The following is a 14,235-nucleotide window of genomic DNA, read 5'->3' as shown; positions in this document are numbered from 1 at the left end:
GATGGGCGGTCTGCCCCTTCAAAGTGGGCAGGGTGCCAGGGCAACTACTCAGACTTGTCATACTTAAACAAGTATTTATTCAGCTATTTATGTATTTATTTTCTTACTTACTTACTGACTTGCCGATTCTTATTTATTGCACCAGGCCTATCTTGCCCGACATTCAGAGCATTTTATTGGAAATTATAACATGCACTACAAATTTAATTATTTGCATTATCACTTTATTTTCGTAAATGCTTTACCACATGTATACATGTATTCAACTAGGATTAGTTATTGAAAGTCAAGCAAACTGCAGCTTGATACCTTCATCATTAAGCCTCTTCATTTTCAGAGAAGATGCATTTTGTCCAATGGTGCAAATTCAATAATAATCCAATCCAATAATAATAAAAATAAATTATAATAATAACAATATGTATATATATTTTTTATTATATTGGATTAGGATTATTTTTATTTTGAAATAAATCTTAATATCAAGTCAGTGGGCCAGAATTCCTTTTTGTAGAAAATCTAAGACCAAGGCTTTTTGCTGACGATGACAAACTAGTACCTCTTGAAGGACTCCGTGTCGAAAACGACAACTTTGCAAGATCACAGCATAGCACACGGTCATTATTTCCACCATTTAAAATAAGAGACACATTCATCCAAATTATTGTGTTTATTTTGCTTAATATATGGATCTTTCTTTTCTTTTAGTTGAAACAGCATGGCATGAAACATCAATCACAATGGTAATAATGCGATATAAGACAAAAGAAATACACAACTAAACCAAGAAAAGACAAATTCTCGTAAACATTTGAAAAAACTATAGTACAACAAAGCCAAGTAAAGCTGGATCGGTAGAAAATTCAAGACAAACGGTACTTGCAAATGTGGGGAAGCGACTAGTGTTCCAAATCAAACCTGTATTCTTTAATCATTCACACCCGTCTGGATTCATCGTCAGAGAATAAGGACATGAGGCCGTAGAAGAAGTGAAAGTGCCGATTATTTTCTCATCCACCTTATAGTTCATCACATTAACACTCACATTCAATTATGACATGGTTTACACTCCAATTGAGAAAAGTCACATAATTACGTAATGCCATGTTAAGTCACAGAGCACGTTCATGACGTCTTAACTGGAGAAAAAGAAAAGCACAGTACTGCATTGTCCAATGTCTATACTAGCCTCATGTCAGGTCGTAGGGATTTTAGTAACAACACGCTGAGTACACACTATGTAGATAAATTAGTGCAGCAATTATTTAAATTATGAGGATTGCTGAATATGGCGTCATCAACCGAAGACAGAAACATTCACTTAATTAATTAAAGATTTGCACAACCCAAATACATTTACATTTAGACATTTCTATGCAGAAATTTTGAAAGTCTTATTACCAAATTCTAAAACCCTTTTGAGAAACACCACCTGCTGCTAGCAGGGGTAGGAATCAACGGGTTAGGGTTAAAGAAGTTACGATTATTATTTTATTATTCTGGCTGAGTAGTAATTTGTAATAGACCTTGGTAAGGACACTGGTATCTGATAAAAATATTGGTCTAGATAAAGATCTATGCCCTACAAGTGACTTTTAAATATAATGTGCTTCTATTGTGTAGAACTTCATTACTTTCTTAAGCATGGCTAAGTTCTCCTCAGTTTTCACTCATTTTTAATCAGACTTGGATGTAAATATACAAATTTAGTGTTCCATGCAAAACCTTTAATTACAAGTGTACATTAACTGACCTTTCAAACATTTCCTCACATACATACATGTAATTTGGTTACATAATTGCTGCACCAATTTGACTCTCCTTTACCAATAACAACCTCATGTTGTTTTCACAGGGATGAATTCTACCGTCTACTCAGTACGTCCAATCTTACAAGAGAATTGAAAGACAAGACTCTGCCACACTTTCACTGCACATAAAGATAAAATAATAAACATGTGAAGGATTTTTTTCTGTGAATGTAAAAAAATAAGCCTTCTTTTTATCCTCCCATGTTTTGATTTTTAAAAATCTGCCCCTGAAGCTCTGAGAGTACATTCGTTTTTGCATCATGCACCACCAGCATGCAGCCATACACTAGAGGTGTAAAGTGCATCATGTGCCATTCCTTTCTAATTCAGTCATTCATCTCTTTGCAGCAGAGTCTTGCCTCTCACCTCTGTCACCTGTCATCATTCAACATTTCAAAACATTTAAAAACATGCCTGGATGAAGGCAAAAGACCACAGAGGGAGACAAAGTACACAATTTCCTGCCTGGATCCACTCTTCCCATCATCTGTAGACATAGAGAGGCACTCTGAGGGTCATGGCTGTCTTTGGAAGTGACTCTTTAAGTTCCTCAGAAAAGATCTGAAGAGTTCCACATTTCATTCTTCATATACTGTGCTTCCATTATCGTTTCCTTGCTTGTCTGTGATGAGTCATCAAACTCCTCTTTGTTCAGAAGCTGGATAAATCATCCTGCTGCCTTCAAGAAAATGTCCCTTAATATTTATAGAAGTAAACTTTCTGCTGTGGCTGTACTTTAAATTTCAAGGGGGACAGCAAAAGAAAACAGGTATTGAAAAGGAAATACAGTTGGCTGTGTGTAAAGTCATGGTAATTTATGCTAATATTACTCCTCGATAGCAAAAAGAAAAAGTACATACTCCTGTAATTAAACCAGCACCATTTGATTAAGAAACACAAGCCATTAAATGTACGTGTCCACTGGTCTGTGTGTGATTGTGTGTCAACATGTTGCATCAGACCTCACTGAAGTGCTTATTGCTACAGCAAGTTGATATCAGGTGTACAGCAAGTATGAAAATGGTCAACATGTACTAAATATGCAGTAACATTTATGTCCCACCTATCTCCAAACACAAGTTCTGAACATGGCTAAATCAAGTGTTGGGAACAAAGATGTAACATATTACAAGTAAAAATATTCAAAAAACCCAAAACATATATTCCAAACACAAAAAGCAATTTCATGAGCAAAACTAAAAACACACTGGGAAACAGTAGTAATAGGAATATAGCTGTCCCTGGATTTATGTTGTGTAGTATATCACTCCAGAAAGCAGTTTTGTGCAGCAGTCCTGAAATGTTATCTTCACTTACTTGAAAAGATTTTGTACCATTACTGAAATCTGGGGATTTTCATTACATTCAGGGCAGAGCGCAGTAGAGGGGCCATGAACAAGACTGCCAGTTATGTATATGTTGGAGTTCCCGTTGAGTGATGGCATGTTGTGGTCCACTGAGAAACCAGAGGCTGATATAGTTACTGTCGTACAAGCTGACAACACAACAGTCAGTTTTTGTGAACTCACTTCGAAAGCACAATATCACAGAGAATTTCTTTTACCATTTGTCCATCTTTTTCTGTAGTATTGCCCCTCAATGTGACATTCCATTGGCTGTCATCTTCTTTATCTTCTCTGGTTTTTGGCAGAGGTGTGAGAGATTAAACCACTAGGTGATAGAAGTAACAATAAAAAATGAAAAATAGAAAGACAGCATATGTGTGGAGAAAATAGTTGTGGTACAATAAAAAGCCAGCCATGGCTTCTTTCTTCCATTAGTCTATTTTCTCCTCAGTTCAGAGATACGGTCAGAGTGTGATGTTTCACACAGATTCTTCCATGAGAAACAAGAGGTGAAACTAGACGTCACAGTGACATGCAGTCATATTTGACCGGAAGTGGTTGGCAGCAAATAGTGAGTGATGTGGAATGTAAGGTGTTTCATTTGTCTGAATGATGAAGTGAAGGGGTAACACAGTGTCAGGGTGGACAGGGTGAAGAAACGTAAAGCATATGACATACGCTCCTCTCCTCTCCCCATTACTCTCTTCCTTAAGTCCTTTTCTTTCTGTAGCATACCCCTCCAGACCATCGTTCACTCTGTTCCACTTCCTGGTCTAGATGAAGGCCTCTGGCTTGCTATCATTGTTGATCTTGACATAGATCTTGGGGTCCTCGTCACGCTCGTCTCTGAGGCGTTGAAGGTGGCGGCTGTGGCATAGCAGGTAAAAGGGCAGGCAGAATCCCAGCATGCTCAGTGCCAATAGGCCGACATTGACCTGAAGATAATTATAAGGGTCAAAGCATCATGAAAAGGACTTCAAACTTTCTAAATATTTCCTACAGCACTTGTTCCTAATAGTATTAATATATGCTTATGTCGTCTCACCCATAGAGGGTCTCCATTCAGGGGTCCCACCATGGCCATGAACAGAGGCTGCTGAAGCAGGGCGAACAGAGCGCTGATCAGGGATTGCATGCCTGTCAGGCTGCCAAACTGAGAGGATGGGTAGCTGTACAAACAAGACAAGAAGAAACATCTCAGGTGGTAAATTTAAAAAGGCTTTGCTTTTAACCTAGAACCCTTAGGATTCGGACTGAATCAAATCAAATTGCTCTAGTTTTAATTGCATGGGCTTCGATGCCGGTATGTATTCTCTAAATGATTTTTGTACAATTTATTCTGAATAATACATTTCAATTATAATTTCCTTAAACAATGTCCATGACATTTCACATGACCATACCCTACAGGGCATTTCCTGTTTAAACACATGAACAGTGTGAGGTCTGTGAGTCTGAGGATATCCATCATAAGCAACCATGATAGATCTGTAATACAGAAATATCATGGTTGCTTTGCTGGATGAATAGCTCAACATTGACATTGATTAATTTTCTATGTCAGCTGGGATAGGCTCAAGCTCCCCGTGACCCGCTACGGCAGATACAGTGGCGGTACATGAAAATGAATGAATCAATAATTTTCATGTTGTATGCTTAAATACCATCTCAATTTTTTACTTTTTGTCAAATTTATTTACAGTATTAACACTGGTGGCTGGTCAACATAAGAACACCAAGGTCTTGCCCTACCCGTGTCACACAACACACAAAATTTTCATTGTTATGATTATACTAATAATCATAATAATGATAATAACAATTTCACAAATTGTCAATCGTACTACATTTTAAGAAATGCACGAGGAATGTGTGTTTAAAATATGATAGAAAATTATCTATGCTAATTATCTGCTTTCCCTGTCAGACCTCATGTCTGTCTGTCTGTAGTTCAGCTCTAGGGGCAACGGAACAATCGCCCTACGTAAATTGGCTTATGTTGCTGTCAACAAATAATTGATTCAAGATAGAAATGAATGACATTAAAGTCAGTCAATAACCATCCTCAAATCAATCACAGAAGTGGACATCATTTTATTGCCTCAGTCCACCTCTGGACTCGGCTCACTATTCCTTCTAGGCACTACAACAAAATGAACATCCCATAGATTCACTGCAATCTCATATACAGTACCTGTATGTTGATAACAGGAATTAGAATGAAAATAATTGTTAATTATTTCAATTCAAGTGATAATGTGTGTGTGATACCTTCGAGTTTTGTATTAAATAGGGATGTCTACAGGGATGTCTACTGAAATGTCAGGATATAGCACACACACACACACACCCCAAGTAAAATTTATAGCACTATTCCTTCAACACATAAGTCCAAATACATTTGGCCATGTTCTATGTGTAGTGAACGGTATGGTGTGTAACACTGATTGAACATCGTTGTCCTGTTATCTTTTGGACGTCACACTTACACAGCAGCATAGAGACCTCCGACTGCAGAGTGGATGAACCCTCTGACAATAGTGTGCAGGACAAATGACAGAATCTATAGAGAGTAAAAACATGTACAGTAAGTACAACGTTCGATCATACAGCTGTCCATAGTGGAAGATGGTTTTCACGTTTAATAAACGAGATTCAAAAAAAAGTAACATGCAATAACTTCTCTTCCCAGTAGATGTCACTAAAGTACTGTGAATTAGCAGGATTGTCGTTGCACTGGGAGTCTCTGGTCAGAACATGGCGTACATTCCCGTTTCTCCCTCTTCCTCTGCAGTAATGTCTATGAGACGGCCCCCAGGAACACACACTGATATGTGTATCCCACAGAAGCTTCAGCAACACAAAATAAATATCAACCCAGTATGTGTTTATGTACCTGAAGGGGCAGGCTGGGGATGACGCAGGTAACCCCAAAGCCAACCAGGAGTAAGTTGGTAAAGATGAAGGCTCTAGTTGCATTAATGATTTTCTGAATCTGTCTGTCAGGACGACGTGGCTGACCAGGCTCCCTAGTGGAATGGAAGAAAATAAATACGTTAAACTCCTGTGTTTGTCTCCTTTCATTTTCTGCTGCATGGATATATGCCTGTAACCGCACCTCTTGGCACTCTTCTCATTAGCATCCTCACAATCTTTGAGTCTCCAGTCCATGACGTAGCCAATCACAGGAGAGGTCACCAGACACAGCAGTTGGAGCACACCAAAGATGGATGTGTAAACACTCACTGAGAGATAGACAACAGAGCAGTGACAGTAAATGTTTTGTTTATGTGAAATATTTCACTTTAGAACATGAAATGAACATGAATAGTTTGGGTGAAGAACTTGTAAATTAGCAAACATAACATAGACAGACAGATGAGCAGAATGACTCAAGAGGGTAGGTGGTTAGATCTTTTTTTGTTTCTTACCCACTTGCATCTTCTCAACTGCAACAGCAGCATGAAGCCAGCATGACAAGGAAAGATAAAAAACAACAGAGACAACAGGGAAGTGAAAGACAGAGCTGTGTTAGCAAGCATCAACAACGCAGTTTAGCTGGGCAGAAAGACAGACAGAGGACTGTTAAGTGTGAGATGGCAAAAAGAAAAGATATGGCTAGAAGAAGAAGACCGAATAAAACATTCTACAACTCTCAGCTCTAGTCATCAAGTTGAAACACAGACCTGAGCTGAGGTCTCCCTCTGTCAGAGACTCCAAGATGGTGTTCATGGCTCCCATGTAGAAGATGAGGCGCAACTGGGTCACACACATTGTGATGAGGCTCAGCAAGAAGATGGGACTGAAGATACTCTTCATGAAGGACTGAGCTGCAGAGGAAATTAAATAAAACACGTCTTTACAGTTTGATAACACATCACAATATCACAATATCTCCACACATGTGATTAACTTTTTGCCAGCACATGCTATTCTGTAATATTTAAAGAATATTACAGAAATGTCTTTGTATCTTTTCACATTCTAATCTCTTTGTATTTGATGGAAAACTATTGTTTTCTTTGTTGTTAAAATATTTGTCTCCCTTCCTCGGTTAAATACGCTGTAAAGATGTAGGGACCACTGTCATCTAAATATTCCCAGTGACCCCTAGGTACCATGGAAACATGTATTCTGCATGACAAGCTTAGTATAGTGGTGGATTCCAAGGACGATGGGTTCCAGGAAAAGTTGATCATTGATCAAAATAGTGAATGTAGAAGTAAACTGGACACAGTGGTCCATATGTTGAAGCACTGGACAAACCAATTAATTGTCGGTGCACAGATGGGAGCAGATGGCTTTATTGCCCAGAACAGATTTAAATTAAGATAATTGTTTCTTGGCAGGTCATGCCTCAAGGTATCAGAATGTTTTAAAAGCACTTTCTTACGTGTAAAATTGGAGTAATGTAGAATCTATGTGAAACTAGCAAGGCAAACATACTAAAAGACCTTTGCTTATCATCAGGGATGACCCAAAATGTAGTTAACACAACAATCTACTACACTGAGGTCATGGTTCATTACAGAGTAAACTGGAAGTTTCTGACCCCGTTGTGGGAGAGCTGGGAGAAACTGAAGAAGTTGTAGTGGAACAAAGGTAAGCTTAGACATGATATAGAGGTTAAGGGACACTGGATGGCAGAGGTACAGAATATGTACACAGTTGTTGTTTACATCAGGTACAGAGCATTAACATTAAACACAAGTTTAATTAATAAAAGGTAGCAGGTTCATCAAGACTATAACATCGGACACTAAACTTGTTTGTGTAGTTTCCACGCTGACATGGGACCAGGCCATCTTTAAACAAAGTGAGCACGGATTCTGGATATATATGTGTGTGTGTGTGTGTGTGTGTGTGTGTGTGTGTGTGTGTGTGTGTGTGTGTGTGTGTGTGTGTGTGTGAGTGTGTGTGTGTGTGTGTGTGTCTGTGTGTGTGTGTGTGTGTCTGTGTGTGTGTGTCTGTGTGTGAGACAACAGACAAAAACTGTTCTGGTACAACCGTTTACTAGATAGTGAGTGTTTGCTCAGAAAGTCTATCCACATTTGGAGCTTGATTGATTCTGGATAATATAATCAATCAATTATATATAATAATCAATTCTTAATTTAATTTTTACTTCACAAAGGAAATAGAACAAGCTAAAATCCAATATTGATATATCATAGAGTCGGTTTTAGTTTAGGATTAGGTGGTAATATTTTGTTTGATGGGATATAATTAAACTATTATAATATGTCAATCGACCTCTTATCTTCACTCTTGGAAACATCTCTGTAAAAATTATTTCAAAGAGGAACTTTTTAAAGTACACATTTCACTTTCTGCTATTTCTCCTCAGGGCTTTTGTCTGTACACAGTTGAAGAATGTTCTTAACCTGGACATAAGACTGGACAATTTGAGGCTGAACGACACTCATTTTGACTTGTGTTGACATGATTTTCAACAGCAGCTTTCGGTACTTGAATTACTCTCAAAGATAACAATAATCTCTCAGTGGAATGCCAAGGATTCCAGTAATTTTGGTTAGATGGCAAAATTTTTCTAGAGATTTGTAGCCTTTCAAGTTTGACCTGTGTTTTTCACTTACACTCCTCCTTCTCCTTACACTTCACCTCCAGGTCCATGGTAGACAGGCAGAGCTTGTTGGCCTCCTGCATCTCCAGGTCTTTGGGTGGCTGCTGCTGCTGCTTTATGGAGTTGCCGACACTAAGACGGCGCCCCACTGTGGTGACCTGTCGATAAAACTGCTTCCCAGTGATCTTATGGTCAAATCCTAGCCAGCTGAACTTGATCTTCACCCTGAAGGAATGACATAAAGACAAGACATACAGAATGGTTATTGTGGTCACAAAGTACTTGGAGACATCAAATGAAAGCAGGAGAAATACAAAATTTAAAAAAAAAAGTCAAGGGAAAACTGGTTAGGAAAGAGAGGATTGAGATGAGTAAGAACCAAGTCCCTTGATCTTCTAGCTTTATATTTCTTGTCTTTAAAGCTTACTTGACCTGTGCTGCATTACACAGGGATTTAGTGAAAGCTACGAGAGAGCACACAGGTCTTTATACAAGTTCATACGCAGTAATGTGTAAAAAAACAGCCAGTGAGACTCAGGTTAGCAGAAAGCATTACAATAGCTGCTTAATAATGCTAGCTATGGTAAAGGGAAACGATTGCCTTTGTGTGAGCAAGACTATGATGCGTGTTCCTTACGTGAAGTCCATATCCTCTGGGCCTGGGAAGGGTTCTAGAGGCCAGTTGACAAAGCAGTTGAGAAAAACAAGGCCGGCGCAGCCAGCCCAAACCATAAGTATGGTGATGAAGGTGGCACCCAGATCATAGATCACCTATAGGCAGGCAGAAGGTCATAAAACATCATTCAGGAGACTCGTGTTCCTTTCTGCATTAGCAGTGTTATTCATTCACAATTCACAAGAGGACATGGCTTTTAAAGAGAAAAGGTCAATTTCATTAAAGTTTTAGCTTAAATCAGTAATTAGATGATTCATTGGCAATACATATCAAATTTACCTTGATGCCAGGGAAAGTCACAGCAGAAGAGGCATAAGATCCAATCATCAGAGCAATGAAGGTTGACCTCAGATCTCCAAACATGTTGGGAAGCTATGAAGAGGGCAGAAAAAACACACTGATTTTTTACAAAACTTCATAGTAGTGCAAACAATTTCTAAAGATTGATAGGAAAGACAGTGGACAATATCATCCTTAAATATAATAACATTAGCGTGTGAGACTGTTGGCATGTGAAAAGCAAAAGAAATATTAAGTGTCTCAACCGGAAAATAAATTTTTCTTTAGAAGAAGAAAAAAATGCTTCCTGAAGTAAACTACAACACCACAGCTCCTTCACCCAAGCGCTTCGCGTGACCAAGTGTTGATAGGCTTGCTAAACACAAAGTACACCATGTACAGCATTTCCTGCACAGTTCACATTTCAGTATTTGAAGTGGAACTGAGAGCTTGTAATGACGACCCTCAGCTTCACATGCAGGAACACATGATGTTCATCAAACATCAAAAATTCAAAATGAACCAGGCCTCTTCAGAAAGTTAAAATTACACCAAAACATTTCACAAAGGATAATACATTTTTGACAAAATTAAAGATCAATCAAACTCAAAGTCAATAGCAGTTGATATTTTCAGATGAAATAGATGCTGAGATCCATATTCCTATACTGCTTTATCTGCCATTGTGGGTCACGGGGAACTGGAGCCTATCCCAGCTGGCTTAGGGGCGTGACGCGGGGGAAACTCCATGCACAACGTCAGTGCACTGCGGAGCCACACAGAGAGAGACAACCATGAACGCTCACACTTACACCTACGGGTAATTTGGAAAGGCCAATTAACCTGAAGCACATATTTTTGGAGGTGGGAGGAAGCCGGGGAACCTGGAGAAAACCCACGCAGCCACAGAAGAACATGCAAACTCTGCACAGAAGAAGAATCAAACCCGCAACCACCTTGCTGTGCAGCGACAGCACACAGCAAGTCTGAGTGCTATGATATTTTTTTTTATTGCTCTTGAGTTAAAATAGAATGAAATGACTGGCCTTTATCTTAAGTGCCATGAACTACAGTACTGAGAGAGTTTCCTCCTGTGACTCAGTGGAATTATGGAGAAAGAGAGAGCAGTGAATTATAACTAAAATGTAGTACTATTGTAGACCATCAAGTCTAAGCCTAGACCCAAACTTCCTCTCTGTTCTCTTTTGCATTGTTCTTACCTGTCAGTCCACCCATCCATCTAACCCTACAGGGGTGCAGCTTGTTAGGCCGCTGCTTGAACCCTGTCACACCAGACAGACGTCATTCCCCAGAATAATTGGACCAAAGGTGAGAAAAAAATCGTCATGCCCCAGTCACTATGTCCAAAATAACAAGAGCCCCAAATTTTTCCATTCCTCTTTCTCTGTGGCAGTACTCAGCCAGAAGATTCCAGTTTTGCCCCTTTACGAGAAGAAGCTGGCTATCAACACAAGAGTAGGATGGCTGACCTTTGGCACAGTTGACAATATGATAGGAAACACAAATGTGTCTAACTCAGAAGTTTGGATGAAGTTATGAAAATAAAGGTTTTAGCAGCTATGCAGACTCAGAAGGTTTGAATTCCCCTTTGTTGGTCTACCCCATTCCCCAGATTGTGGTGAAGTGTAAGATTTTATTTATAGCCTTGGTAAAAATGGGGTATGGGACAAACGTATTACTATACATGACAAATAAAACATTATGTAATAATATACTACCAGTATATTATTGTATTATTATATAAAGTATATTGGGGAGGGTGTTGCACTTTTGTAAGTCAAGTAAGGGTGTAAAGAAAACACCAATAAGTTTGGGTAGAGCCAATGAAAGGAATAATAAGAGTATGTTTCAATCCACCATTTAGATCATGTTTATATACCTTCTTGATCACTCAGTCAACAAATAATTTCATATTTAGATTCCAGATATTTTTATAGGTGTAAAGGAACAAAGATACCTCACTGTGGATGAGTAAGATAGATATTATAGCGCTTTATCAACACCACCATCACCAATAATCAAATTTGCATTGTTAGCAAAGAAGATGGTCTGAAACCCATTCCAGCTGACTTTAGGTAGGAGTCATGGTGCATCCTAGGCAAGTCATTACTTGGCCAGATAAAAAAAAAGACAATCAGCACTTCAAGTTTCCTGTGGTCAGTTTGGAGTCAGGTTTTTAGTAGTGGGAGGGAGGAAAACACGAAGACACGAGGGAACACAAAAATGAAAAAACAGAAATGACCCATGCAGATTTAAACCTACAACTTCTTGCTGTGCCATAATATGTATGGGTGTCAGTGTGTGTATGTTTATTTTGTGTGTGTTTATTTACTTCTATACTTTATAGATACCACCGGAATTTCTATCAGTGAAATCAGGTTCTCTTCATTTGACCCAACCAATTATACATGAGTCAAGCAGATTGGTGTGTTCATAGGGAGCGAGTCAGTTCAATTTCAGACTCGAACAGACAGACCAAAAACAACTGTATGGCTGCACAATAACAGACATGATCATTTCCAAAGTCAAAAACAAGAGCTGTTTGTAGAAAAGGTTTGACCTGACATTAACATGATATTTCCTTCTGGTAAATGGGTCCACTTGAATTTGTGCTGGAAGCCCACAATTTTAGACTAACTCAACAGTGGATTATATTGATCAAACAAGTCAATTCATCCATTTTTCTTGAAGATGAAATAGCTGCAATTTTCTTCAATTTTCTTGTCTTCAGCCTCTTTTTCCATCACGTGTTTATGCCTTGTGTTTCATGTGGCCTTGTGATGCGCTGCCAACCACCTCTCGCCAATGGTCAGTTGGGAAAGGCTCCAGCAACTTCTGTGACCCGTAAAGCAGAAAAGCCGCTGTCATCAAGACGGTTGCGGTTGTCTCATCGACGAGAAAGTGGATGGATGGATGGACGGACAGATGAATGGACAGCTCTGTCGCTGTTGCTCAGCGTCCATGAGATTTGTAGCTTGGGCAATTTTTCTGCTCAGCTGTGATTGACTCATGTCTGGCTGACTGAGCAGGAGGTTATCAGTGCGTGCAAAGGAAATTAATACTGTGTACACAGAACAACATGTGACCCACTCTAACTATCATAGCTCCATCACACACGACTGATACAGTCCACAGTCTAGGCCACATGTGTCCAACTCAAGGCCTGGGGGCCAAATGTGGCCTGCCACATCATTTTATGTGATCCACAAGAGCACAAAAGGTAAGAGTGTCCAAAAATAAATGGGTCAAAAGCGTGCTTTGACCAAAAACCACAATTCCATTCCCACAATACAATAATTTAAGGCTATTTCAACTTTGACAAAAAACAAAGTTAATGACTTAACTTGTGTTTGATGTTATTTTTCTTTATTCACTTGGATAGTTTGATCCTTAATTGATGGATTTAATTTGGGTTTCATAAACTAACAAATTAAAAGAATCCCTACCTATATATTTGAATAAGCTCACTTGAAAAGTCTCACGCTGTCACCAACTCCACCCACTACCTGTCGATCAAGCGCCCAACCAATCACAGCGCCCAACCAATCACGGTGCATCTGCCAGAAGGAATCACGTGAACAATATGGCATAAGGCATCTGCTATGTTAGGAGAAGAAATAACTAGACATGGACTTCCCAGTTAACAAAATTTTAGTGTATCATAACGGTTCCAACAATTTTCATGTTTTTGAGCAGAGAGTTCAAACAGTAGGAACGAGACAGAGAACGGCAACGACTTCTGAGCCAAACTAGCTGGCTACCACAAACAGTCTGTCCAGCTATGGTTTCCATTTGGAATTGGACAATCGATGTAGTATCCAAAGTGCTCCTGGGGCATCTGACAAAAACGGTCTTGAAGTAACTACAAACAGTTCTGTTTAAGTCAGCTAACAGAATTATCACTTCTCTAAAATTTCTTTTCCACTTGCTCTTTTGACAAGGGCCTTTTCCTTTAACGTTAGCTGCTTTCCCAATGTCACGATTAGTTAGCTTTCTTTCTCCAGTTAGCCTGCTAACATTCATCTATGGCTTCGCAATGTCCGCCCAGTGCAATCCATGATTTGCCAACACAAAGTCATTACGTCACCACGTTGATTTTTGACTATGCTGGGTGTGCTTGGTTTATAATACCAATACACTTGTTTTCACATGTTTGGTATGAAGTCTGATATTATTGTTTTATTGTGGAATTTCCACGGGTTCCCGCTAGTTTATGTTATAACAGGGCAATAAGCAAACATGTTTGTAACTTGAATAAGTAAAAATTCAGAGTCATTTAACATTAACGAGTAGTTACTTTTATTTTGACATTACATTGAGTTACAATTACATTCATAAGTTACATCTACGGATGTGGCCCTCGGTGAAAATGTGTTTGACACGCCTGGTCTAGGCAGTGAGTCTCTTCTCTCCATCGCACGAACCATGGTGAACATAAAAACATATTCAAACTATTCAACGAGCCAGAAGATATGAGAGTACAAGCATTGAAGGACCATAAACATTTTGTGTTGCCCT

At 39.0% G+C, this 14,235-nt stretch overlaps 1 protein-coding gene across 2 annotated transcripts in view; it reads right to left on the bottom strand.

The window, feature by feature from the left end:
- Positions 1 to 655: 655 nt before the first annotated feature.
- Positions 656 to 14,235, bottom strand: part of LOC137597000 (large neutral amino acids transporter small subunit 4-like) — a 31,995-nt gene continuing 18,415 nt past the window's right edge. For both annotated transcript variants that reach the window (XM_068317866.1, XM_068317867.1), the window contains exons 6-14: positions 9,697 to 9,789; positions 9,379 to 9,512; positions 8,755 to 8,966; positions 6,844 to 6,987; positions 6,276 to 6,402; positions 6,054 to 6,186; positions 5,647 to 5,720; positions 4,203 to 4,326; positions 656 to 4,092 (exon numbers count right to left, since the gene is read on the bottom strand). In XM_068317866.1, coding sequence (XP_068173967.1) covers positions 3,931 to 4,092; positions 4,203 to 4,326; positions 5,647 to 5,720; positions 6,054 to 6,186; positions 6,276 to 6,402; positions 6,844 to 6,987; positions 8,755 to 8,966; positions 9,379 to 9,512; positions 9,697 to 9,789 — 1,203 coding nt within the window. In that variant the 3' untranslated portion in view covers positions 656 to 3,930. The remainder of the gene's footprint in view (positions 4,093 to 4,202; positions 4,327 to 5,646; positions 5,721 to 6,053; positions 6,187 to 6,275; positions 6,403 to 6,843; positions 6,988 to 8,754; positions 8,967 to 9,378; positions 9,513 to 9,696; positions 9,790 to 14,235) is intronic.

This window comes from Antennarius striatus, chromosome 6 (assembly GCF_040054535.1).
Source record: "Antennarius striatus isolate MH-2024 chromosome 6, ASM4005453v1, whole genome shotgun sequence".
NCBI classification, from domain to species: domain Eukaryota; kingdom Metazoa; phylum Chordata; class Actinopteri; order Lophiiformes; family Antennariidae; genus Antennarius; species Antennarius striatus.
This window is presented reverse-complemented; position numbering and strand designations above follow the sequence as displayed.